The sequence below is a fragment of the Schistocerca nitens genome, chromosome 3 (assembly GCF_023898315.1).
Source record: "Schistocerca nitens isolate TAMUIC-IGC-003100 chromosome 3, iqSchNite1.1, whole genome shotgun sequence".
Classification (NCBI taxonomy): Eukaryota; Metazoa; Arthropoda; class Insecta; order Orthoptera; family Acrididae; genus Schistocerca; species Schistocerca nitens.
This window is the reverse complement of record NC_064616.1, coordinates 805,514,318-805,541,466: the sequence shown is the minus strand read 5'-3', so window position 1 is coordinate 805,541,466 and position 27,149 is coordinate 805,514,318. Positions and strand designations below refer to the sequence as shown.

The window sequence follows — 27,149 nt, the reverse complement described above, 5'->3', positions numbered from 1 at the left end:
TCATTCCATCTGCATACGACTTTCAGCAGAGTAACTGGCAACACAGCTCACCGCAAGTGTTGCCTGGGTCGGTTTTTTGCGTATCTCCACAGTTCATTCCCATGATTTGTGTCTCCATCTACATTTGTTTCCCGCAGCCCACCTACAGTGTGCGCGAAAGGTACATAGTGCACCATAATCACTTTCTCCTCTCTGTTGCGGCCGGCCTGTGTGGCAGAGCGGTTCTAGGCGCTTCAGTCTGGAACCGCGCGACCGCTACGGTCGCAGATTCGAATCCTGCCTCGGGCATGGATGTGTGTGATATCCTTAGGTTAGTTAGGTTTAAGTAGTTCTAAGTTCTAGGGGACTGGTGACCTTAGATGTTAAGTCCCATAGTGCTCAGAGCAATTTTTGAACCATCCTCCCTGCTGCATTCACGGATAGCACGCGGGATGAAAGTATGACAGTACTCCTCCGTATGGGCGTGAATTTCTGATCGTAGCGTCGTGATGACTGCGCCAGATGAAGGTGAGCTATAGCCGGCCTCCGCCCGACAGCTGGCTTTAACACCGCAGTGTTTTATGAGGCATGATTCTGTTGAAGATACTATGGTCTTCCCTTCCTCTAACCCAGAGGGAGCTAGGGTTTAAAGTGGACGCCAAGCCACAGTGCAACGTGGCATTTTTAAAACAGATACGTTACTGCCAGAAGCGAAAGGGGCGATAAAAGTCAGAAAACAATCCTAGGATAGAGTTGGGATTGAACCCAGGGCCTTAGCGACGGTGCCATCGAGACACACCGTATCTGAGGATGTCTGCTGTCTTGAAACGTGAGTTCTCCATGATGCAAAACGTTTTTCTTGTAGCGCTGCAATCGAGCATTTCTGCGACTATCTCGCGCTGACAAAACGAACTCGTCCCGAAACACGCAGCTCTTCTTTGGAATATTTTCTCCATTTCCTAGTGACGGTTACAGACCACAATTTCCCACGATGACAGACTGTCTGTTGTATTAGAGTCGTGAGCTCAGTGCAGCGTTCTCCCAAAGAAAAAGGGATAAACATTCCACTTGTGTACATCTCTTCATGTTGGATAACGGTTTGGTAACGCCTAACTTGCCAAGACGTAAGCTTGTAGTTTTCTGACACTGTGGTCCCAGCTCCCAAGGCTTCGGGCCACGTGGACTCGATCGTGGATAAACATCACGGACATCGAGTTATTCCACAAATCCACGGTAAACTAACCAGAATTTCTGCGGCTGAAATGCGATGTCCTCTTCATGAGCAGAGACCCCAGTCATGTCATGGGGTTAATTCCCCAAGTAGTCAATAAAACTTATGATGTGACAGCCGCGCTAGCTAACACGCGCGCTTTCTCTGCAGTTCGAAGTTTGGTGCAGGAATTCACAATTCGCTCTCAAAGGAAATAAACGTAACGGATTGCGCTGAAACAGGCAGATAGATACATTACTGTTCGATTACACTACACCCGATAAAATACTATAAACAGTATCAACTGTAAGATATTTGAGTGTCTGTCAGGAGTAACCTAAAATGGAATAGTGAAGTAATAATAGTTGCAGGAAAAGCCAGTTCTACATTGAGATTCACTGGACGAATCCTAAGAAATTTAACTTACCAACGAGTGAACTGGCCTACAAAGCACGCCTTCGACCGATACTTGAGTGTTTGGGAACCTTACTACTTGGGCGTAGTAAGTACTCGAACACTATCTGCAAATAAGTCGCTCCTGTTGGACGCTCGTAAAAATATATAACAAACTAACGGTGTACTCGCCTTATTAGCAACAGGAACACGAGGTGCTCTGTCTCTGCCAGTCTATCCGACATCCCATCATTTGTGAACATGGCTAGAATGGTCTGTGTACAGATTGTGAATTTGTACGGGCGCTGATGACCGCACAGTTGAGCGCTCCACAAATCACAAATCGAACATCAGCAAGTAGGCATCACAAGATGCGGATATGGACGGGTATGTGGCCAGCACGCCACTTTCCTGGCCGCTGCCAGTTTTCGCGACCGATGCCGCTACTTCTCAGCTATGTAGCTCCTCAATTGGGCTCACAAGGGTTGAGTGAACCCCGCTTGCAAACAACGCTCGGCAGAATCGAAGGGTGACCCATCCGAGTGCTAGCCACGCCCGATGGCGCTGAACTTCGGTAAAATTCCTGGGAGGGGGGGGGGGGGGCGAGAAGCTCTGATGCCACGTTTAATAACATCCCAGATGTGTTCAATCGGGTTCAGATCTGGCGCGTTCGGGGGGGGGGGGGGGGGGTAGCCCATCAATTGGAACCTACCACTGTGTTTCTCGAACGTCTCCATCACATTCCTGGCCTGGCCTGCATTATTTCGTTGAAAAAGCCACTTCCACCGGGAAACATGATCGTCATGTTTACGTGGTCTGCAACCAGTGTGCGATACTCCTTAGCCGTCATGGTGCCTTGCACGAGCTGCACTGGACCCATGGAAGCACACATGAATGTTCCCCGGTGCCTTGTACGAGCTCCACTGGACCCATGGAACCGCTACCAGCTTGTCTCCGTCCCGCAGTACAGGTTGGTTGGTTTTGAGGAAGGAGACCAGACAGCGAGGTCATCGGTCTCATCGGGTTAGGGAAGGACGGGGAAGGAAGTCGGCCGTGCCCTTTTTGAAAGGAACCATCCCGGCATCCGCAGTACAGGTGTGAAGGAGCTGTTCCCCTGGAAGACCACGGATTCGCGCCCATCGGCATGATGAAGATACCGGGATTCATCAGACCATGCAACGCTTTGCCACTGCGCCAACGTCCAGTGCCGATGGTCATGCGTCCATTTCAGTCGTAGCTCCTGATATCGTGGTGTTAACATTGGCACTTGCATGGGTCGTCGACTGCGCAGGCATATCGTTAGGAGCGTTCGGTGCACTGTGTGTTCAGGCGCGCTTGTACTGTGCCCAGCATTAAACTCTGATGTTAGTTCCGCTACTGTTCGCCGCCTGTCCTGTTTTTACCAGTTTGCCCAGCCTACGACATCTGACATCTGTAACGAGGGGTGACCGCCCAAACCCACTACGTCTATACGTGTTTTCATCTTGGTTTTGCCATATGTTGAAGACAGTCACCACAGTACTCCTGGAACACCCAGCAAGTTGTGCAGTTTCCGAAATGCATGTGCTGAGCCTCCGGGCCATCGCAAACAGCCCTCAGTCAAACTCAGATCAGGCGCCTTCCCTTCCCCATTCTACACACGGGCAGCAAGCTCACTGATACTACATGCACCGTGTGTGTGCGTGCGTGCGTGCGCGCGCGCGCGTGCGTGTGTGCGCGCGCGTGCGTGTGTGCGCGCGCGTGCGTGCGCGCGTGCGCTACTCGCACCTCGCCAGGTGATGCTTCTATTGCCTAGACGGGTTTATATCGATAATAGGCCGGCGGTCATAATGTACTCGCTGATCAGTGTACTTCGTTGCTCAGTTTCAAATTGTTGCTAAGTTCTGTTCTTGTGGACTACATGTATGATTGCATCCCTCTGGTCTGGATAAAACTGGGACATGGTGTTTAAATATCTGGATGTTTTAACCCTTCCCTCCAGTTTCTGACACTTATCTTCGGCAATTGGAGATTGGAAGTGGGGTGCTTCCCGCAAGTGCACATCGCACAGTTATTATTTGCTGATAATCACTTAAGAGTTTTTTGAAAATAAGAGTTTTTTGAAAATTAGTGAATTGTTTTGGTTGAATCTCTTCAACAATATTAATATTTGTTTGATGTTGAAAAAGTATCATCTTGGCTAGATTTATGTTAACAAGTATCTCATTTGCATATAAAGAGCAGTAGTGCACCCAAAATTGAACCCCTTGGGACTGTTCATGGTTTCTTCACACCAGGTCTATAAGCCTTTATTTTTATCGTCATATGTTACGTGAGATGCCTACTTCGAACGAGCACATTCATATTCCACAGAAAATGTTATGACGAACTAATAAAGCCATATATTTTGCAGTTGACTCCCTGAGCCTCAAATCCTCATTCGGGCCTCTTGAGAAATCTATGTAGAGGTTAGATGGCAGTATCTGGAATATACCATTTCAAATACTGCATTAATCTATGTAAATAAACAATATTTAAATAAAAATCTGATTGTGTATCAGCAGCTCATGAACTGCGAAAATGTCTTAAGAAGTTTATCTGCCTGATTAGTGCAAGCTAATTCGCATTCGGGGCTATCGGACACCAAGCGCATGATAGTAGAGGGATGGCCCCAGATAGCTTGGCCTTTAGTGCTGTTGCTGCGTAACACTGAAATGGTACCCCATCGGCAGCGAACATTTTCTATCCCGCCCGGGTGATAAGGAGCCATTTGCAGGTCTTCCTCTTTAACCCTCGTGACCTTATTCTGCCTTATCACTCCTGAATGGCTCACTACATCTATTCACTGCAATGGCGTTGCAAAGATGTGCAGCACAGTTTTCAAGTTTTTGATCTGTTCTGTTCTGTTCTTGTTGACCACTTGTGTGACTGCATTCCTTTCATCTGCATGAAGCTGGGATACCATGTTAAAATATCTGGCTGTTCTAACACTCCGCTCCCCTCCGGCAATCTGACATTGGAGGTGCGGTTCTTGCAGCAAGTACACATCTCGTTGTAATGATTTCTCACCGTGCCGCCGTTCATGAGGTGTCTCGGTAAATAGTTTAAATGTCATTAGCTTGTCAATGATCACGAATAATATTGAATTAAGAAACTTATCTAATTTCACTTTAACCGTTTATTGAACGTTCCAAATAATGTGTTCTCGATGGTTTCCTAAATCTCTCTCAAGGTACAAATAATGATCTGCATTCTTTCTGAATTTGCAATCGCGAAATACTTCCGAGAATTCTAGTTACTGAAACGATTCTACAAACCCACGGTAGCCAATGCTAATGGTCTTTGCATCCTTCGACAGTGGCAAAATGGTAACAAGATTATGAATAGCCTGCTTCTGGAAATGGGTGGTTTCTCTACAGAAATTAATTTCGTAAACTTAACTTTCACTTTCCTTAACGCACCCGGAAAAAAATCTACATCTTATCACTAGGGACGTTCCGGCATCAGATTCGACACGACATCGATAATCAAAAACAACAGTACTTTTAATGTCAGTATAGTATAGCATTGACTACATTTTTGTATGTCTAAGTTTTTCTTTTACATGGCAGAACTCACAATATAAGGTGATATAAGTAAATTATGCTATATTTGTAGTAACCATCCTTTTTCTGATACGTTGCCAAAAATATTAACTCTTTCCTTTACTTAAAATTATTTCGCACACATACGAGTACTCTTAAGCATTTTTACAAGTTATCTGAATATGTACTTAATGTTAGTGGTTTATGTTTCTGAAATCTAGTTATACACCACACATAGCATGAAGTTTTTACCACTGCACTTTTATTTCGTATATACTACATAAATTTTAATTAATGATGAATTAAAATGGTCCGCCTTCTTATTTTATTCTAATTAAGCTAATATTGAAAGATAACTACCCCTGTGCCATTACATACACTACTTGCTCAAAGTATCCGGACACCCCTACGCAATGCGGAATTGACTACTACACTGAAGCGCCATAGAATCTGGTATAGGCATGCGTATTCAAATACAGAGATATGTAAACAGGCAGAACACGGCGATGCGGTCGGCAAAGCCTGTATAAGACAAGTGTCTGGTGCAGTTGTTCGATCGGTTACTGCTGCTACAATGGCAGATTATCAAGATATATTTGTTTAGCACAGAAAGTGGCCAAGATGAGTCAAAATTATGTCTGTAGAACATAATGATGTATTTTTGATGGGGACAGCCTTCAACCAATGGAGAAGTAGGCAGTGGCGGAGCAGTATTGGAGTCAAGTGGGGACACTTTTTGGGTGGTGCAAACGTGTGTTATTCAGTCGTATCGGGGATATATTCTGGGCAGTGAATGGCCGCTACAATACTTTAACTTTTGAAGAGGCTCTAACTTTCGCAAAGTCTTGATGTGCTCCAGTGCAGAGCTTTAACTTTTCCGCTTGCATTACGGAATTTACACTGAAGCGTCAAAGAAAATGGTATAGGCATGCATATTCAAATACAGAGGTACGTAAAGAGGCAGAATATGGCGCTGCGGTCGGCAATGCCTATACAAGACAAGTGTCTGGTGCAGTTGTTAGATTGGTTACTGCTGCTACAATGGCAGATTATCAAGATTTAAGTGAGTTTGAACATGGAGTTATAATCGGCGCACGTGCGATGGATCACAGCATCTGCGAGGTAGCGATGAAGTGGGGATTTTCCCGTACGACCATTTCACGAGTGTACCGTGAATATCACGAATCCGGTAAAACATCAAATCTCCGACATCGCAGCGGCTAGAAAAAAATCCTGCAAGAAAGAGACCAACCGCGACTGAAGAACATCGTTTAACGTGACAAAAATGCAACCATTCCGCAGATTGCTGCAGATTTCAATTCTGGACCATCAACAACTGTCAGCGTGCGAACCAGTCAACGAAACATCATCGATATGCCTCCAGAATGAGATTTTTCACTTTGCATCGGAGTGTGCGCTGATATGAAACATCCTGGCAGATTGAAACTGTGTGCCAGACCGAGACTCGTACTCGGGATCTTTGCCTTTCGCGGGCAAGTGCTCTACCATCTGAGCTACCCAAGCACAACCCGTCCTCACAGCTTCAATTCTGCCAGTACCTCATCTCCTACCTTCCAAACTTCACAGAAGCTCTCCTGCGAACCTAGAAGATCTAGCGCTCCTGGAATAAAGGATACTGCGGAGACATGGCTTAGCCACAGCCTGGGGGATAATTCCAGAATGAGATTTTCACTCTGCAGCGGGGTGTGCGCTGATAAACTACCTGGCAGATTATACTGTGTGCCAGACCGAGACACGAACTAGGGACTTTGTCTGCTTTCTCTAATGGCCACGGCAATCGTACACTCCCCAATCGTATCAAATCCAGGTAGCACTCCTTACGTCATGCGCTACAAGAAAATGTTCGAACCTGCTGTAGTCTGCAAGCAGTATAATTTCCACTCACTACCCAGCTCCGTCACAAGCAGCAGCTACAAGCTTTTTCACAAAGCTATACCGACCCCTCCATAGTGCGCGGACAATTCGGGGAGTTTATATTGCGCTAAATGCTTTAAAATCGTATAGAACAGAGAAGTTGGTGACTAATGCAAGAAAAGCACATGGACAGAATCTACGTAAATCACAGCACGCTTAACTGCACTGCTAGATTTGAAATTGATCGACTGTCAGCCTGTACGCAAGTTGCATCATTCTTCCGTTAATGGCCGCTTCTCCCACCAAAGTACTTCATCTCTGGCTGAGCGCATACTGCCATACAGTCAGCACGCGAACTGCTAAGACACACAGGGGTTGACAAAGATATGGAAGCACCAAAACAGAACATATTACCAGATGGCAGTTATAAGAGTCGAGGGACATGAAAGGGAAGCAGTGGTTGGTAAGGGAGTAAGACAGGGTTGTAGCCTCTCCCCGATGTTATTCAATCTGTATATTGAGCAAGCAGTAAAGGAAACAAAAGAAAAATTCGGAGTAGGTATTAAAATTCATGGAGAAGAATTAAAAACTTTGAGGTTCGCCGATGACATTGTAATTCTGTCAGAGATAGCAAAGGACTTGGAAGAGCAGTTGAACGGAATGGATGGTGTCTTGAAGGGAGGATATAAGATGAACATCAACAAAAGCAAAACGGGGATAATGGAATGTAGTCGAATTAAGTTGGGTGATGTTGAGGGTATTGGATTAGGAAATGAGACACTTAAAGTAGTAAAGGAGTTTTGCTATTTGGGGAGCAAAATAACTGATGATGGTCGAAGTAGAGAGGATATAAAATGTAGACTGGCAATGGCAAGGAAAGCGTTTCTGAAGAAGAGAAATTTGTTAACATCGAGTATAGATTTAAGTGTCAGGAAGTCATTTCTGAAAGTATTTGTATGGAGCGTAGCCATGTATGGAAGTGAAACATGGACGGTAAATAGTTTGGACAAGAAGAGAATAGAAGCTTTCGAAATGTGGTGCTACAGAAGAATGTTGAAGATTAGATGGGTAGATCACATAACTAATGAGGAGGTACTGAATAGGATTGGGGAGAGAGGAGTTTGTGGCACAACTTGACCAGAAGAAGGGATCGGTTGGTAGGACATGTTCTGAGGCATCAAGGGAACACCAATTTAGTATTGGAGGGCAGCGTGGAGGGTAAAAATCGTAGGGGGAGACCAAGAGATGAACACACTAAGCAGATTCAGAAGGATGTAGGTTGCAGTAGGTACTGGGAGATGAAGAAGCTTGCACAGGATAGAGTAGCATGGAGAGCTGCATCAAACCAGTCTCAGGACTGAAGACCACAACAACAATAAGGTTGGGAGTTTTATACTAGTCTTCCTGCAAACCAATGTCAAGTTCAAGTAACACTGACGACGGCAGATAGCGATCACTTATTCTTCTCTCCACAGGAGGCCACGCAGGCTCAAGAATATTGACATCTGGTGACTGTCGTGGACAGGGGAGATGCGACAATTCATCCTTATGCTCACAAAACCAGTCCTGAACGATACGAGCTGTGTGAACAGTGCTCAGTGACTTGGAACACACCAGAATTGGGGAACAGAGACTGTACCATGGGATGGATCTGATCAGCCAAAATGGTCAAATAATCCTTGATAATAACGCGACCATTCAGAGCAACAACGAGGCTCATGGAATATCACGTTATTGCTGCCCAAATCAACAAACCGCCGCCACATTTCACTCTTTGGACGTAAACTTGGACAGGAGTTGGAAACAGTGTGTAACGAGACTCTCCAACCAAATGGCTTTCTCCCATTGTTCCATAGTGCACGTTTTATGGCTTCGGTGTCTTCCTGTTACAGGCATCTGCATCATGGATGTATGATTTCAGAATTACTGTTCGCCCTGGAATTCCAATCTTATGGAGCTCGCTTCGTGATGTTTTGGTGCTGACAGAGTTCGCGAATATAACATTTAGTAATACAGTGATTTTTACAATTTTCGCTCTCGTATTTTTCGTTACAATCCTCTTCAACAATCGGCCGTCACTATCAACACACACTGTCGACCGCGTTGTGACAGCCGCTGATGTCTTTCCGCTTCCCCCGTGTGTGTGACTCTTCTTGTAACACCAAAAACTTCGGCTACCTTGGTTACAGAAGCAGCCACTCATACGAGCACCAACAATTCGATGTCTCTTAGATCAGGCATGATGCAATCACAAAATAAGATTTATGTTAAATGGATTTTAAGGTGGTGCAGTAACGTCTTTCCATTCGTCACAACATATTTATGATATCAATTTCCTCCAGACAGTTACCTGTAAAAAATGTATTTGAGACATAACGGGTTTCGAGAGTTCAACTAGAGTTTTTAAATGTCAAACATAAACATAAGCAGTTATCGAAAGACACCAGCTGTCATTGTCGTATAGAAACATATAAGAAGAGCATACGAGAGTGAATGTTATCGTAAAAGTTTCAATGTAGTAACCAGGCGTTTCAAGTACCAAGAAGTCGAATCGCCCGAAGTTTAACTCTGATTTCAACATCCATCCAGATATAAGTTGTCCATGTCTACCACAAGTTTCCGTGGAGCAATGACTTAACTTTTTTTCTTCTAATGGATTTACTAAGAATGATCTCTGCGACCTTTTAATGTTGAGCTCTCAAAACTAGTTACGTGCTGAACAAATGGTGTTTGGATAATTAATATCCTCCAACGCTCCTCTGCACGAAGCCAGCTTCAGTTAGAACTCGTGTTGGCTCACCAAATTACGAAAATGAGAACTTTACGACTCTTCTCTGCTGGCTACAATAGTTAGAGACAACTGTACCCATTGACAAACATCATAACGCAAAGAACATTTACATTCATCTTTTGGATTTACAGCTCTTCTATTTTTTCCGTAATTGCAGTTAAAACTGTTGGATATAGGTTCCGCCTTTTATACAAAAAAAAACGGATTTTTCTTGTTACCCATTGAGTAACAAGAAGAAAACAGTGTTTTGCGCAAAAGGCGGAACCTAGAGTGAAGCGCCAAAGAAACTGGTATAGGCATGCGTATTCAAATACAGAGATCTTTAAACAGACAGAATACGGCGCTGTGGTCAGCAACGCCTCTATAAGACAAGTGTTGTTAGATCTGTTACTGCTGCTTCAATGGCAGATTATCAAGATTTAAGTAGGTTTGAACGCGGTGTCATGGTCAGCGCACGAGCGATGGGATACAGCATCTCCGAGGTAGCGATGAAATGGGAATTTTCCCGTACGACCATTTCACGAGCGTACCGTGAATATCAGGAGTCAGGTAAAACATCGAATCTCCGACATTGCTGCAGCCGAAAAAAGAATCTCCAAGAACGGGACCAACGAAGACTGAAGAGAATCGTACAACGTGATAGAGGTGCAACAAAAAAATGGTTCAAATGGCTCTGAGCACTATGGGACTTAACATCTATGGTCATCAGTCCCCTAGAACTTAGAACTAACTAACCTAAGGACATCACACAACACCCAGTCATCACGAGGCAGAGAAAATCCCTGACCCCGCCGGGAATCGAACCCGGGAACCCGGGCGTGGGAAGCGAGAACACTACCGCACGACCACGAGCTGCGGACAGAGGTGCAACATTTCAGTAAATTGCTGCAGATTTCAATGCTGAGCCATCAAAAATTGTCAGCGTGCGAACCATTCAATGAAACATTATCGATATGGGATTTCGGAGCCGAAGCCCACTCGTGTACCTTTTAGGACTGTACGACACAAAGCCTTACGCCTCGCTTGGGCCCTTCAACACCTGCATTTCACTGTTGATAACTGCAAACATGTTACCTGGTTGGGCGAGTCTCTTTTCAAATTGTATCGAGCGTATGGACGACTATAGGTATGGAGACAACCTCATGAATCCATGGACTCTGCATGTTAGCAGAGGACAGTTCGAGCTGGCGGAGGCTCTGTAATGGTGTGGGGCGTGTGCAGTTGGAGTAATATGGGACCCCTGATACGTCTAGATACGACTCCGACAGGTGACACGTGTGTAAGCATCCTGTCGTATCACCTAGATCCATTCATGTCCATTGTGCATTCCGATGGACGTGGGTAATTCCATCAGGACAATGTGACACCCCTCACGTCCAGAATTGCTACAGAGTGGCTCCAGGAACACTCTTCTGAGTTTGAACACTTCCGCTGGCCACCAAATTCGCCATATATGAACATTATTGAGGATATCTGGGATGCCTTGCCAAGTGCTGTTCAGAAAAGATCTCCACCCCCTCATGCTCTTGCGGATTTATGGAGAGCCCTGCAGGATTCATGGTGTCAGTTCCTTCCAGCAGTACTTCATACATTAGTCGAGTCCATACTACGTCGTGTTGCGGCACTTCTGCGTCCTACACGATAGTAGGCAGGTGAACCAGTTTCTCTGGCTCTTCAGTGTATATCTAATCAGAAGATTTATATATTAATGTTCGGGCATAAAGGAATGTAACTGAAAAGGAGGGAAACTATTGTGGTGAGCAAGTCATGCCTAATGAAAACTTGTCCAACGCCTGTACTTCCTCGTTTTCGTCAGCAGCCACATTAACAGTTACGGTACCTCAGAAATGTTCTTTTGCTCCGAGATTATGATTGCATTGCAGGTTCAGCATTTAAAACGGTTATACTGATATTTGTTATTTATTTTACATACATTACTGGCCATCAAAATTTTCGACACCATAAAGGCGGTATTAAAGAACTACGCCAAATTTGTATTAAGTGTACAACGTTCCTGAATACACAAGTGACTAGCATTTCAGGGCATACACTCAAACTAGGTAGGAGTAACGCCATCTACATTCTGCACGTAAGGTAAGATTACGCAGTTGGTTTCTGATTCAAAAACAACATTTGAATGTTGGTGGTTTGTAGGACTTTCGTTTTAAGCCTCATGTAAGAAGGAGAAACGTCTGCCAGCACGTTTCCGAATTCGATAGCAGAATCGTGACATGTCGAGACTGCAGTTCATCGTTCCACTATACTGCTGCTCGCCACGGCTGAGATTCCACAACTGTCGTGCGAATATGAGGTCAGGACAGCATGAGAAACAAGCGGTCTTGCGTTATATTGTTGAAAGATAACGTCAGTGAGACCTCAAACATAGGGCACAGCCATCAGCCTTAACACATGAGAAATATAATGGCTGTTGTCCAAATTAGCAGCTACACGAACCAGAGGTCAACGTCGTGTGTCCACAACTGCAGGACGTGCTTGGGCCCGTATGTCGATGAAGGCAATTTCTCATCGTTCTTCTCGGGGGCGTCCACACACGGATACGTCCATCATGACGTATGATGAACTGGGAATCGTCTAAGGAAACGATGTGGTACCATTCGCCGTGCTAACAGTCCATGCGCCATACTCTAGGCCCTACGCGACTAGCGCAAAGGGCAGACGTTGTTCACTGGTCCGCGCAGGATTCTACAGCGAGTCAAGACGGGCCACGAAATGGGTTTGTTTGCAGGAAAACAAATATCCACACAAACAGTGAAACGACGTCTGAAGCACTTCGAACTGTTAGAACTGCGAGTAGCACCACATCGTCTCTTTAGACGAGTCCTAATTCGCCATACATCAAGATGGACATGTCCGTGTGCGGACACCTCGAGAAGAACGATGAGAAATTGCCTTCGCCATCGTCATAGGGGCCCAAGCACGTGTCGCCATTGTGAACACACCACTACCACCTCTGGTTCGTGTAGCTGGTAATTTGGACAGCAGACATTCATTTCTGATGTGTTAAGGTTGATGGCTGTGCCCTATGTTTGAGGTCTCACTGACGTTATCTTTCAACAAGATAAAGCAAGAGCGCTTGCTTCCCATCCCGTCCTGGCCTGCCTCCATACAAAGGGTGTCCAACTGTTACCCTGGCTGCCACATTCTTCAGATATATCATCCGCTGGAACATCTGGTCATGGGTTGCCAAGAGACGGCCATACCATCGCTCAACAGCCATTACGATTGATGATCTCTGGCAGCCTGTATTTGCCGTCCAACCTCAGTAGGACCGACGCTCAGCCGTGTTAGATCCATTGTTGCTGCCAGAGGTGGCAACGGTGGCAACGGTGGCAACGGTGTGCACTACATTTCGCCAAATCACCTACAAATGTAAGCACTTACTCTTGCAACTATACAGTATACACGCATAAGTAAAAATTATTAGTTATTTCTCGTGCTGCAATTTTAATGGCCAGTGCACTACATTTTGCACCGCGTACATCCCTTCTGGCAGGGTAGACTCCACCAAATCACTTACTGTAGTGGTGCTGTTCCAACGTATCTCGTGGGAGAACCTCTGATATACACGAAATGTATTCCCATTTGCGACTATCGACAACCATCAGCTGTATAATGGAATGATAAGAATGAAAATTTGTGCCGGACCGGGACTCGAACCCAGGTTTCTCGCTTATCGCTAGCAGTCGCCTTAGCATTAGGCAATCCCAGGACGACCACAGTCAGACCCAAACTTCCACATGAGGTCAGTTCAAAAAATTCTGGAACTTTGTCCACAAATTATTTCTACTCTTACCGTTTACTTGTTGTGCATGGTCTCCTTCGAAACACTCTCCTTTAAAACTGATACGCCGCTCCCAACGCCGTTTCCACTTCCGGAAGCAGTCTTGGTACGCCTCTTGCTGGAACGCACGAAGCGCAGTCTGCGAATTTTCTTTTATCTTGTCTATCGTTGCAAATCTTCGTCCTTTTAACGGGGTTTTCAACTTTGGAAATAAAGAAAAGTCTGCAGGCGCCAGGACTGCAGAGTATGGGTGCTGAGGCAGCACAGTGATTTCGTTTCTTGTGCAATGGTCACGCACCAACAGGATGAATGTGTGGGTGCGTTATCGTGATGCAAGAGTCACGAATTGTCTCGCCACATTTCAGGCCGTTTCCTTCTCACATTTTCTTGCAGGCGTCGCAACACGTCCCGATTGTACGATCGACTAACTGTTTGTCCCTGTGACACGAATACGTGATGAACTAATCCTTGAAAGTCAAAGAAAACTATCAGCATGGCTTTGACACTTGACATGACGAGCTTTTTTTGGTCTTGGGGAACCTTTCCCGACCCATTATGAAGACCGAACCTTGGTCTCAATATCACAATCGTAGACCCACGTCTCATTACCACATATGATTCCCTTAAGGAACACCTCGTTCTCATTTGCGCGATCCCAAAGCTTTTCGCGGATTGCGAGGCGAACGTCTTTCTGGTCTTGACTCATGAGCCGTTGGACGAACTTTGCAACAACACGATGCATTCCAAAAATGTTACATTCTTCTGCAATCTCTCGGACAGTCAGTTTCGATTGACACGCTCAGTTTCGTTGACGGTCATGACATGACCGTCGTCGGTAGACGTCTAAGGGCGTCCTCAACGAGGGTCAGGCCGGCCGGAGTGGCCGAGCGGTTCTAGGCGCTTCAGTCTGGAACCGCACGACCGCTACGGTCGCACGTTCGAATCCTGCCTCGGGCATGGATGTGTGTGATGCCCTTAGGTTTAATTAGTTCTAAGTTCTAGGGGACTGATGACCTCAGCTGTTAAGTTCCATAGTGCTCAGAGCCATTTGAACCATTTTGAACGAGGCTCATCTTGAACTTCCATCCTGCCATTTTTAAACAGTGTGAACCATTCGTAACAGTGAGCACGGCTTAAGCATTTATCGCCGTAGGCTTCCTGTGTCATTTGGTCTGTTCTGTAAAGGTTTTCTTGAGCTTCACGCGTTACTCCTCTTAATTCTACCCTCTCGAAATTCGCAAACTGTGCGACACAACGTTCAACTCAATACCGCATTGAACAATAGCACACATAGAACAACGAAACTTCCGGCAGTTACACATTAAAACACAGGCGCGTGAAAGGACGCCAACCGCATTTCGCTCCAACACACCATTGACGCGAAATTACGAATGTTCCGGAATTTTTTTAACAGACCACGTATGTCGTCAACCATGTGTCAACTTTAACTCTTACATCCATTACGTATATTCTCGTATAGGGACGACATTTTAATTGAAAGTCGCTTGTCCGGTTTTGGCCTGTATTGTTCATAACTACGATGCATGCATGCATGTCTGAAGAAACTCGGCCGCGCGGGATTAGCCGAGCGGTCTCAGGCGCTGCAGTCATGGACCTTGCGGCTGATCCCGGCGGAGGTTCGATTCCTCCCTCGGGCATGGGTGTGTGTGTGTGTGTGTGTGTGTGTGTGTGTGTGTGTGTGTGTGTGTGTGTGTTTGTCCTCAGGATAATTTAGCTTAAGTAGTGCGTAAGCTTAGGGACTGATGACCTTAGCAGTTAAGCCCCATAAGATTTCACGCACATTTGAACAGGTTTTTTGAAGGAACTCTGCATCGTGTTTCTGAACAACACAGGCACTGCAATATCTTATAATCTCTGTCATGGTTCAGAAATCACAGAATGAAACATCAGTGACAAAAGTTGAAGTCGGGCATGTATGCGTTCTCAGAGGGGTCAAAGGGTAAGTCAACTGCTCGCGAAATGCGGGAAACCTGGGTTAGAGCGTAAGTCTGACAAGTTTTCACTAGTCAGGACATATTTCATGACACTGTATCTTCACCGATTTCGTTCCCATTGCCTCCATGTTACGTCACTGAAATTAATTCAGTCGAATGGTAGTGAATCCGCATGTACTCTCTACCACACAGGTTGAGGTTTATTGCGTGGTATTATCGTTGACGTAAATCTAAAAGCGCACACAGACAGCAACCAGAGGACTGGTTTGAGGTTCCTCTGCAGTACACACTTACCTACAGTCTCTCACGATGATGTAGTAAACTAGGAAGAACGAGTCGCAAAAATACGCATATTCTGAAGAAACTTTACTGATAAACTGCGTCATACTGCACTGATAATACACCAGATTTGCTTTCCGAATAGTAATCCGGGCCATAGGAGATAACTCAGTTTACACTCTTGGCAGAGCGTATTCTTTTGCCACACTAAACACAACTTTCTATGGGATGCAGTAGCCCACACACAGGAGTTTTGGTTGTTGTGAATGACACTGCAACTGCCGCAGAAAATTGTCACTCCAATTGTCACCGTATTTTTCTTAAGCGAGCTGAATTTTCTAGTCCTGGGAGATTCCGCTGTTGCTGTCGCCTAAGGCACAGTATGAAGCTTTAGTTAACAATCTAGACTATTTGGGGAAAACAATGTTTCCGATCCAACGGGAATTTTGCTCTGTGCAGTGGAAGGTGCCATGACCAGAACAACTCGTCGGTCATCCCTAATGCAGATGTCCCCATTTTCTCTCCAACTCCGTGGTTAAGTGCAGTAATCAGCAACGCGTCATTACTAACAGATAGATTTGGCAGTTTTAGGGAAAGTGTTTGGCCGTTACAGCAACTTGATTTCGCTGACACAGTTTAAGAATATTCGCTGAATATTTCGTCCAGCGTCATACAGGTATCATATTTTCGAGGGGAAACAAAGTCCATTGTAAATAATGTTTCTAAATTTCTCTTATGAACGCATAGGACGTGTGCGCGTAGAAGGAATATTAGGGCTTAACGTCTTGTCGACGAGGTGGGTGGTCAACACAGAACAAGCCAGAATGCGGGCAGGGACCATCCAGATATTTGCCTCAATTTGGGAAACAACGAAAAACCGGACAGTGATTTGAGACTTGCTTGTCCTAAATGTCTTAATCTGACACCGTTCGTTCGTAGGTGTGTAGTTATGACGTATGGGGAGGCTACGGCCGCAAATTAACCATTTTGAGATTAGTGGAATAAACAAGGGTATAAATGCTCCAATTTGTCGCGTCTGTTGGGTGAAAGAGCAACAGTAATTTACAACGACTATGGTAATTACTACATTTTTATCGAACTAACAAATGTAATAATACCCAGTGCTACGAAACAGATGAAATCATCTGTAGAGGGTCCGTTTCCAGTTTATTACTACACAACACACATTAACATGAGAAGCTGTCACAACATTCGCTAGCTGAGCGAGCAAGAACACTTGGTTGTCAGTTTCCAGCTTTGAGGAATGCAACGGACATAGCTCTGTTCATTACATCCTTCGGATCGAATGCGATAGTTTTTAGGTAGTTAGTTGCAGGTGACATTTCCAGTCACTTTAAATCTCTCTCTCTCTCGCCCTCTCAGACGCGAGTTACCGGCAACAGCCCTCTGTGAAACAATGGCTGTGGAAAAGCCTCAACACCGATTGCTCGACCAGACAGATACTTCCTTACTTCTGCGCCAGGGTTCTCCCTTACTGACTCTTTTTTGTAGATGTTTAGTGACCTAACTACAGATTGAACGCTTGTCAATTTTTGAAGTGGTCCATTTAAGGGCTTATTTGTCCCGTTTGTAAGGATTCTGCGGCAGCAGCAGTAGTTCCCGAATTTTAACCATGGGCATCCGCTTAAAAAAATTCCTAGTGCAACGAGATTTGTGTGTGTGTTTCTTATTCATTTTGCTTCTTATGGTTGTCTGAAATCTACAACTGACATTTAACAACACCAACTGTCGAGGGTCTTTTTCAGTTACCTTGTATCAAAGACCCATCTGCGAATTATGCTTCTGTCAACAGTACAGCTCCCAGCAAATTCATGACTGTGAATCAACCAGTTAGCAGCGAGCCATTCACTCTAAATAGCAAAATTCTGTAGTTCAATACTTGGCTCATCCCCATTTTCATAAACATTTTACACATTTTCACATTCATTTACATATAACTTACTTCTACATAAACAGGAACACACACTATTCCTCCCATGAAGTAGGATAATTTCTAATGACACAGGTAAAGTACTTTTTCCTTTTATCACAAAATAAAAGTCAAAATCTGGACTGCAATAGCAATAAAACATCTGAATATACCACAGTAAGATAGCGGGTGCTTTCTCACTTACGTAGTACGACTATGACGTCTGCACCTTTTTTGTACGTACTCTAGAAAAAAATTAAAACGTTCATAACAAACATCTATGGAACTTTGCAACAAGATGATTCGCAGAACACATCTAGCTTCTAGTTCTTAGGGAAAGAAAATTCTATTGCACGAAACATATAGCTACGAGGTTTAATTTATCACATTTTACACAATAAGCACCCTATATTCTGAGATGATCCCTGGATAAACTCCACAATGACCTACTGGCATTTGTTGTCATTTAAACTCATCTGACTTGTTTCTTAGCATATTACAATTTAATGAATTAGATGGTATATAGAATGTATTCATTGATATATTTGTGTGTTTGAATTATATACTGCGGCAGCGGGATGTATTTCACTCAGGAAGAATCTCTGATCTGTTTTGAGTATTACCTACAGATAATACAAATGATTTTAGGCAACGGAGTGTAAAACACAACCACTCATTTGTTATGTCAATTCTGATACACAGTTTTAAATTCGCTACTGGCCGGCGTCTGCTGTGTATGCAATGAGTTTAGTTACATGACAGCCTTTTGGCATTTTTCCATAACGTAGCTAGTAAAATATTTTAAACAACAAAACTATTAGGTTAATTAACAACTTTTGTCAAGTACGTAAAAGAAATAAAACTGAGCAGTGAAACTAAGCACACACAACTGCAGTAAACGTATCTGTTCGCAATGACACTGATAAGAACTGTAGCGAACTTTACGTGAGGTTATTTTTGCTGTACTTGCCTGCTGAGAGCATCAGTGACAGTAGCTTCCATCGTCTGCTAGCTGCCTCCACAGGACGGCCGATGACAAAGCATATGTTTTCCGCACGTCAGAGTACGCAGCACAAAGGACTGCAATCTTTTCATTCACTGTCACCAATTCAAAGGCACGACGTGTAGCTACAAACATGTGATATTGCGCCCTTGCACACTCTCTTATTTCTCGCGCATGTCCCTTCGCCTCCGCTGTCGATACATCGGCGTTGCCAGACCTACACGTGCAACGCTCGCCGGACCAGTTAACAGTAGGCTCTCGTCGCGCGCAAAATACGAACACGGCTACTCTGCCAAACCTGAATGACGGAACGCTGTTATAGCCCAGATACTGTTCCTACTTCCTTGTACCTGTATATGGCCAATATCCTTCAATTCCTCTGTAAATTCTTTTCAACTGATCGTTACCTCTGTATCCCGAAAGATGTGAAGATTATACGTAATTATATTCTAGGGAAATTCGTCCTTAGGAAGAAAGATTTCCGTACATCATTGTCTGCCACTAGAGTAACATGTAGTGCTCACACACTTTCGTCTTGTGGACAACTGATTAAGTTGTTAGGCGTTTTAATTACTGCATCACAATGCTTATTTTCTGTCACGAAATGTAAATAGCCCACTTCGCACTACGTTTGCATATCACACGATTTTTGAAGGACGGATATCGAAATTCAGAAACCGCTTTTTGCTTTTGATTTGATTTGATTTTTTTATTTAGTCCTGTTGATTACATGTTGTACAAATGGTATACTAGGAATGTAGGACAAGTCAAGTGAAGTTTCGTGTTTACGTGTTAGGCCTATGGCGATTTTGCTAGTCCAACGAAATATCACCTTTCCAGATGTCTGTTATTTTACACGAATAGTGTCTGTAAATCAGCTGTACCGGTTTCGCCAGTACGATCAAGCGAAGTTATCACTAACGCTCGTAGTATTTTTCATAGAGGAAGAGTATGATTTCCTAGTAGACGTCACTGAGCTCATGAAGACGAAGCGAAAGGAGGCAGTAGAGGAGAAGTATTTAAAAATCTTAACCATGTTAATAAATGCTGCAGAACTGTTTATTACAGCTCATGCACGTTGTAAAACAAATTGCGAGCTGATCGCTGACGGAACATTATTGTATTCCAGCGTTAGAAACCCGAAATGGCTAAAAAACATTAGTATGAGAAAAGATACTTTCCTATTCCTGTGTACATAATTAGTGAATATTTTGTCACTAGCCTTTATCACCATCAGAGTAGAGCAGAGAGAGAGAGAGTAAAGAAATTTACATATCAGTAAGCTATGCAGAATATAAGATTGTTGCCGAGAATTTCGATTTTGGTAATTCAAGAAATATATCATCATTTATGTAGCGGTATCTCTTTTCGCATAAAAAAGATAAAATGCATTTATCTTCCATTAAAAACGGGAAATGACTCATTTCCTGGTCAGTCCAATAATTCTTTTCCTTCACTCCACACAAAATTTCTTCGTCCATATTAACCAACATAAGCAAACAGTACAGAAATGGAGTGACAGTTCATTAGGAATAATGACGAGCACAATTACAATGCCACGAGAAAAAAGATAACCATTACTCTACATTAAAGTTGATTTCATCTCAGCAAGCCATGAGTGATGAAGCTACTAGCGTCTTTGCGACATACTCAATAAATTAAATAACAATTACATAAGTATTTATGTTATTAAACTGAATTTACTTTTATGTTATGTGATCTCTTTTCTAAAATAAATTTACCATGGTTTGGGGCTACAGTCATGTAGTACTTTTTAGATGAAAGTTCCGCCATTTGCCTGGATAGGTCGTTTATTATACTGTACAATCATAATTTTGGCCTTTGGTCATTTGCAAGTACCACAATGTTGGACATGACCACACTTCTATAAACTAAGTCATCGTCGAAATGTATTAAACTTGGTTATGTAGTAGAGGTATCAGAGCATAAAAATGTGAACATATTCACGAAGTGTCTGGCAGAAATAAAACAAACATGTAGGGAAACACTGAATAACTGCGTCAGAAAGAGATCACCAAAAACAGTCAAAACATGTGCAGGCACCATTATCTCTTGCGCATGTAACGACTGTTTTTGGTGACCAAAATGGTTCAAATGGCTCTGAGCACTATGGGACTCAACTGCTGTGGTCATAAGTCCCCTAGAACTTAGAACTACTTAAACCTAACTAACCTAAGGACATCACACACATCCATGCCCGAGGCAGGATTCGAACCTGCGACCGTAGCAGTCGCACGGTTCCGGACTGCGCGCCTAGAACCGCGAGACCACCGCGGCCGGCTTTTGGTGACCATTTTATGTCGGAGTTATTCGATGCTTGTCAGACATGCTTATTTTATTTCTGCCAGACACTTTGTGAATATGTTTTCGTTTTTATGCTGTGTCACCTCAGTTATACAGAGTGGTCCATTGATCGTGACCGGGCCAAATATCTCACGAAATAAGCGTCAAACGAAAAAACTACTAAGAGAAACTTGTCTAGCTTGAAGGGGGAAACCACATGGCGCTATGGTTGGCCCGCTATATGGCGCTACCATAGGTCAAACGGATATCAACTGCGTTTTTTTTTAAATAGGAACCCCCATTTTTATTGCATATTCGTGTAGTACGTAAAGAAATATGAATGTTTTAGTTGTACCACTTTTTTCGCTTTGTGATAGATGGCGCTGTAATAGTGACAATTTTAGACGAACAGTTGGTAACAGGTAGGTTCTTAAAATTAAAATACAGAACGTAGGTACGTTTGAAAATTTTATTTCGGTTGTTCCAATGTGATACATGTACCTTTGTGAACTTATCATTTCTGAGAAGGCATGAGCCGGCCGAAGCGGCCGAGCGGTTCTAGGCGCTACAATCTGGAACTGCGCGACCGCTACGGTAGCAGGTTCGAATCCTGCCTCGGGCATGGATGTGTGTGATGTCCTTAGATTAGTTAGGTTTAAGTAGTTCTAAGTTCTAGGGGACTGATGACCTCAGAAGTTAAGTCCAATAGTGCTCAGAGTTTTTTTTTTTTTTTTTTTTTTTTTTTTTTTTTTTTTTTTTTTTTTTTTGAGAAGGCAAGCTGTTACAGCGTGATTACCTGTAAATACCACACTAATGCAATAAATGCTCAAAAAGATGTCCGTCAACCTCAATGCATTTGGCAATACGTGTAACGACATTCCTCTCAACAGCGAGTAGTTAGCCTTCCGTAATGTTCGCACATGCATTGACAATGCGCTGACGCATGTTGTCAGGTGTTGTCGGTGGATCACGATAGCAAATATCCACCAACTTTCCCCACAGAAAGAAATCCGGGAACGTCAGATCCGGTGAACGTGCGGGCCATGGTATGGTGCTTCGACGACCAATCCACCTGTCATGAAATATGCTCTTCAATACCGCTTCAACCGCACGCGAGCTATGTGCCGGACATCCATCATGTTGGAAGTAGATCGCCATTCTGTCATGCAGCGAAACATCTTGTAGTAACATCGGTAGAACATTACGTAGGAAATCAGCATACATTGCACCATTTACATTGCCATCGATAAAATGGGGGCCAGTTATCCTTCCTCCCATAATGCTGCACCATACATTAACCCGCCAAGGTCGCTGATGTTCCACTAGTCGCAGCCATCGAGGATTTTCCATTGTCCAGTAGTGCATATTATGCCGGTTTACGTTACCGCTGTCGGTAAATGATGCTTCGTCGCTAAATAGAACGCGTGCAAAAAATGTCACCGTCCCATAATTTCTCTTGTGCCCAGTGGCAGAACTGTACACGACGTTCAAAGTCGTCGCCATGCAATTCCTGGTACATAGAAATACGGTACAGGTGCAATCGATTTTGATGTAGCATTCTCAACACCGACGTTTTTGAGATTCCCGATTCTCGCGCAATTTGTCTGCTACTGATGTGTGGATTAGCCGTGACAGCAGCTAAAACACATACTTGGGCATCACAATTTGTTGCAGGTCGTGGTTGACGTTTCACATGTGGCTGAACACTTCTTGTTTACTTAAATAACGTAACTATCCGGCGAACGGTCCGGACATTTGGGTGATGTCGTCCAGGATACCGAGCAGCATTCATAGCACACGCCCGTTGGGCATTTTGATCACAGTAGCCATACATCAACACGATATCGACCTTTTCCGCAATTGGTAAACGGTCCATTTTAACACGGGTAATGTATCACGAAGCAAATACCGTTCGCACTGGCGGAATGTTACGTGACACCACGTACTTATACGTATGTGACTATTACAGCGCCATCTATCACAAAGCGAAAAAAGTGGTCCAACTAAAACATTCATATTTCTTTACGTACTACAGGAATATGTAATAAAAATGGGGGTTCCTATTTTAAAAAAAACGCAGTTGATATCCGTTTGACCTATGGCAGCGACATCTAGAGGGCCAAACATAGCGCCATCTGGTTTCCCCCTTCAAGCTAGACGAGTTTCGTTCTTTGTAGTTTCTTCGTTTGATGCTTATTTCGTGTGATATTTGGCCTGATCACTATCAATGGATCACCCTGTGTAATTAAGTGTAATATATTTCGACAGTGACTTCGTTTGTAGAAGTCTGATCATGTTGAACGTTGTGGTATCTGAAATAGTCGAAGTTCGAAATCATGATTGTTCAGTAGAATAAACGATCAATACAGTCAAATGGCGGAACTTTCATTCAGAAATATCCTATATAAGAGGTCAGCATGAGTCACATACACAGATATGAGCCAAAATATGAGGGCTATTCAAAAAGTAGGGAACGTTTTGGCATTTAATAATAAAAAAAAAAGGTTCAAGAAATGAATTTTGTTATATACATTTGAAAGAGCGACTGACATACTACTTTTCCACATAGTCACCAAACACATTGAGGCACTTGTCATAAGCGATGCGTTGCAAGCCATTTCTTCATCTTTGGAGGGATGTGGAAGTCGCTTGGTGCAAGATTGGGGCTGTAGGGCGGATGAGGGAAAATTTCCCATTTGAATGAATTAAGGAGTCCTTTAGTGCGGTTTGCCATGTGAGGTCGGACATTGTCGTGTAAAAGCAAATTTTGGACGTCAGCTTTCCTCGGCGTTTGTTTTGAACTGCTCATCTAAGGCTGTGTAAAGTTTGACAGTACCGGGCAGAATTTATGGTTGCTTCATGTTCGAGAAAATCAATAAGAAGCACAACTTGCCTAGCCCAAAACACTGTCGCCATCAACTTCCTTGCTGACAAGGTTTGCAAACATTTCTTGTTTTTTTTTTTTTTGGGGGGGGGGGGGGGGACCTTGTGTGCCCCCCGCTCCATGGACTGTAATTTTGTCTCGTAGTTGACGTGTTTCACCCAAGTCTCGTCACCGGTTACGATTCGATCCAGTAATGAATCACCATGTTTGTGGTAGGCCTCCAGAAATGTCAACGTTGCCCCCATTCGCTGTTCTTTATGGTGCTCTGTAAGCATTTTGGGCACCCATCGTGCACAAAATTTGTGGTAGCCTAGCTTTTGAGTGACGATTTCAAACAAGGAAGTCCGTGAAACTTGTGGAAAAGAAAGCGAAAGCTCCGTTATTGTGAAGCGGCGGTTTTCACGAATCGTTTCATCAACTTGAGTGACAAGACCGTCAGTCACAATGCTCGGGCGTCCACTCTTCTCTTCATAATGAACGTTGGTTCGGCCATTTCTAAACCGAATGCACCATTTCCGGACGGAACATTCACTCATTACGTTGTTTCCGTACACTTTGCACAGTTCACGATAAATTTCTATAGGTTTTAGGTTTTTGCCAACAAAAACCGTATCACAGGCCGCATCTCACAACTGGCGGAAGACCGGCCGCTGTGGCCGAACGGTTCTAGATACTTCAGTCCGGAACCACCGGCTGCTACGGTCGCAGGTTCGAATCCTGCCTCGGGCATGGATGTGTGTGATGTCCTTAGGTTAGTTAGGTTTAAGTAGTTCTAAGTTCTAGGGGACTGATGACCTCAGAAGTTAAGTCCCATAGTGCTCAGAGCCATTTGAACTACATGCCGCCTGCTGGTATTATGGGCACGTAACGCGCTAAGGAAAGTGTATCATTAAGACGAATGGAGGAGCAACAAGGGCCGCAAATGGTGAATTCCATGGACATAAGCGACTTTGACAAAGGCCAGATCGTTACGACAGGACACCTGGGAAAGAGCATCTCAGAAATGGTCAAATTGGTTGACTGATAGTATGTTACAGTCGTGAGTATCTATGAGAATTTGGTTGAAGGATGTCGAAACAACGAGGAGGTGGCAAGATGTTGGACTGGCACGCCTCATCGCGTAAGTGGAAGTCTGAGTCTTGCCCGCGCGGTAAAGCAGGATAGGCGACTGATCTGTGCCAGGTCTGACGACAGAAAACAACGCTAGTGCAGGCAACAGTGTTTCGGTGCACACCTTTCAGCCCACATTGTTGAACGTGGAGCTCCACAGCAGCTGCCCCCCCCCTCCCCTCCTATTTCCATGCTGACATGTTAGCTAAGTGTTTGTATCTCTTGTGTATTGGAAGTGTATATTAATAGTATAACAGTATCCACAGTTTGTCTATTGTGCTAATGCGAGGTAACAAGTAACGGGAAGACCACTATTTATGAAAACAATAATTTCTTTAAACAATAATTTCTTTATTCAAAATATATTGAGAAGCAACCTGTTAGTGGATTCCAATTAACTTTCATTTTAAATAGTGAAGTATTTAACTGAGAGAGACTTAACCTATGTCCAATTTATGATTCTGCAGTGAATATTAAAACTAGTGTTATAAAACTTATTCGGTTTGAGGGAGGAGGAGGAGGAGATTAGTGTTTAACGTCCCGTCGACAACGAGGTCATTAGAGGCGGAGCGCAAGCTCGGGTGAGGGAAGGATGGGGAAGGAAATCGGCCGTGCCCTTTCAAAGGAACCATCCCGGCATTTGCCTGAAGCGATTTAGGGAAATCACGGAAAACCTAAATCAGGATGGCCGGAGACGGGATTGAACCGTCGTCCTCCCGAATGCGAGTCCAGTGTGCTAACCACTGCGCCACCTTGCTCGGTATATTCGGTTTGAATAAGCCTTGAAAGTAATAGTGTGTTCCGTTATCTGTTATATTTATGCAAATAGTCTGTCCTGCTCTGTCAGCTCCCAATCTTAACCGTGAACATATGCAGGTGTCAGAGTTCATTGTACTTGCGTGTGGTAAAATATATGTTGTGTTGTTTGTTGAAGTTACTAATAACTGTTCTCATAAACAAGAATGTTAATCATTCTCTTGCCTAATTAGGCTGGCGACCGTTTCCGTTATTCTTCAAACAGTGTAGCTAGGCAAAATATTATTTGTTACTGTTAGAATATTTAAGTAATTCTGAATTTCATTTCCGATAAGCCACTTCCGTTAGGTACAACGCGGTCAATATAACAAAATTCCTCTCAGAGGGTAACACTGCTCTGTTGCGTTATGCCATAATTGCTTTAACAAGATAGTTTTATTTCACAACCTGCCTCCAACTTTAAGGTTATGGTACAGTAGTAACGGACAGGAGTGTTATATGCTATGATGCGCATTCATCTGGACTTCCATGGGACTAACGTTAGTAACTGAAGGCACTATGGCAGCTGTGGACTACACGGATAATGTTGCGGACCACCCGCATCCCTTCATGCTTGTTGTCTTCCCCGATAGCGATGGCATCTCCCAGCAGAATAACCGTCCGTGTCACAAGGCCAGAATCGTGCTACAGCGGTTTGGTAGTGAACTCATGTTGATGTCTCGGCCATCAAATTCGCCTGTTCCGTACCCGGTCGAACACATTTGGGACGTTATCAGGCGCCAGCTCCCAGTCAACAAACCACCGGCCCGTAATTTACGGGAATTTTGTGACGTGTGGGTAATCTGGTGCCACATCTCCCTGCAAATGTACCAACGATTTGTCGAATCCAATCCATGCATAATCGCTGGTGCTGTGTCTTGTTCCAGTGGTGGACCAACATGTTATTAAGCAAGTGATAGTAAGGTTTTGGTTCATCAAGGTAAATCCATAAATACCATGAACATGTGTGTGGGTGTTCCACATATCCTCCTAAACCACTGGACCGATTTCAACCAACCTTGTTACACATATCCCTCACTGTAAGACAACAATTGCTGTGGGAGTAAGTACCACAACCTATGGAAATGAAAATGGAAATGGGCGTTTGGCGTCATTGGCCGGGAGGCCCCTTGCGGGGCAGGTCCGGCCGCCTTGGTGCAGTCTTATTACACATTCGACGCCACATCGGGCGACCTGCGCGTCGGATGGGGATGAAATGATATACATCTACATCTACATGATTACTCTGCAATTCACATTTAAGTGCTTGTCAGAG

At 44.0% G+C, this 27,149-nt stretch overlaps 1 protein-coding gene across 1 annotated transcript in view; it reads right to left on the bottom strand.

Moving 5' to 3' along the window:
- The window catches only part of LOC126248831 (sulfate transporter-like), a 531,455-nt gene extending 512,486 nt beyond the window's left edge, over window positions 1–18,969 (bottom strand). The window contains exon 1 of the mRNA XM_049950245.1: window positions 18,748–18,969. Coding sequence (XP_049806202.1) covers window positions 18,748–18,779 — 32 coding nt within the window. The 5' untranslated portion in view covers window positions 18,780–18,969. The remainder of the gene's footprint in view (window positions 1–18,747) is intronic.
- Window positions 18,970–27,149: the final 8,180 nt, after the last annotated feature.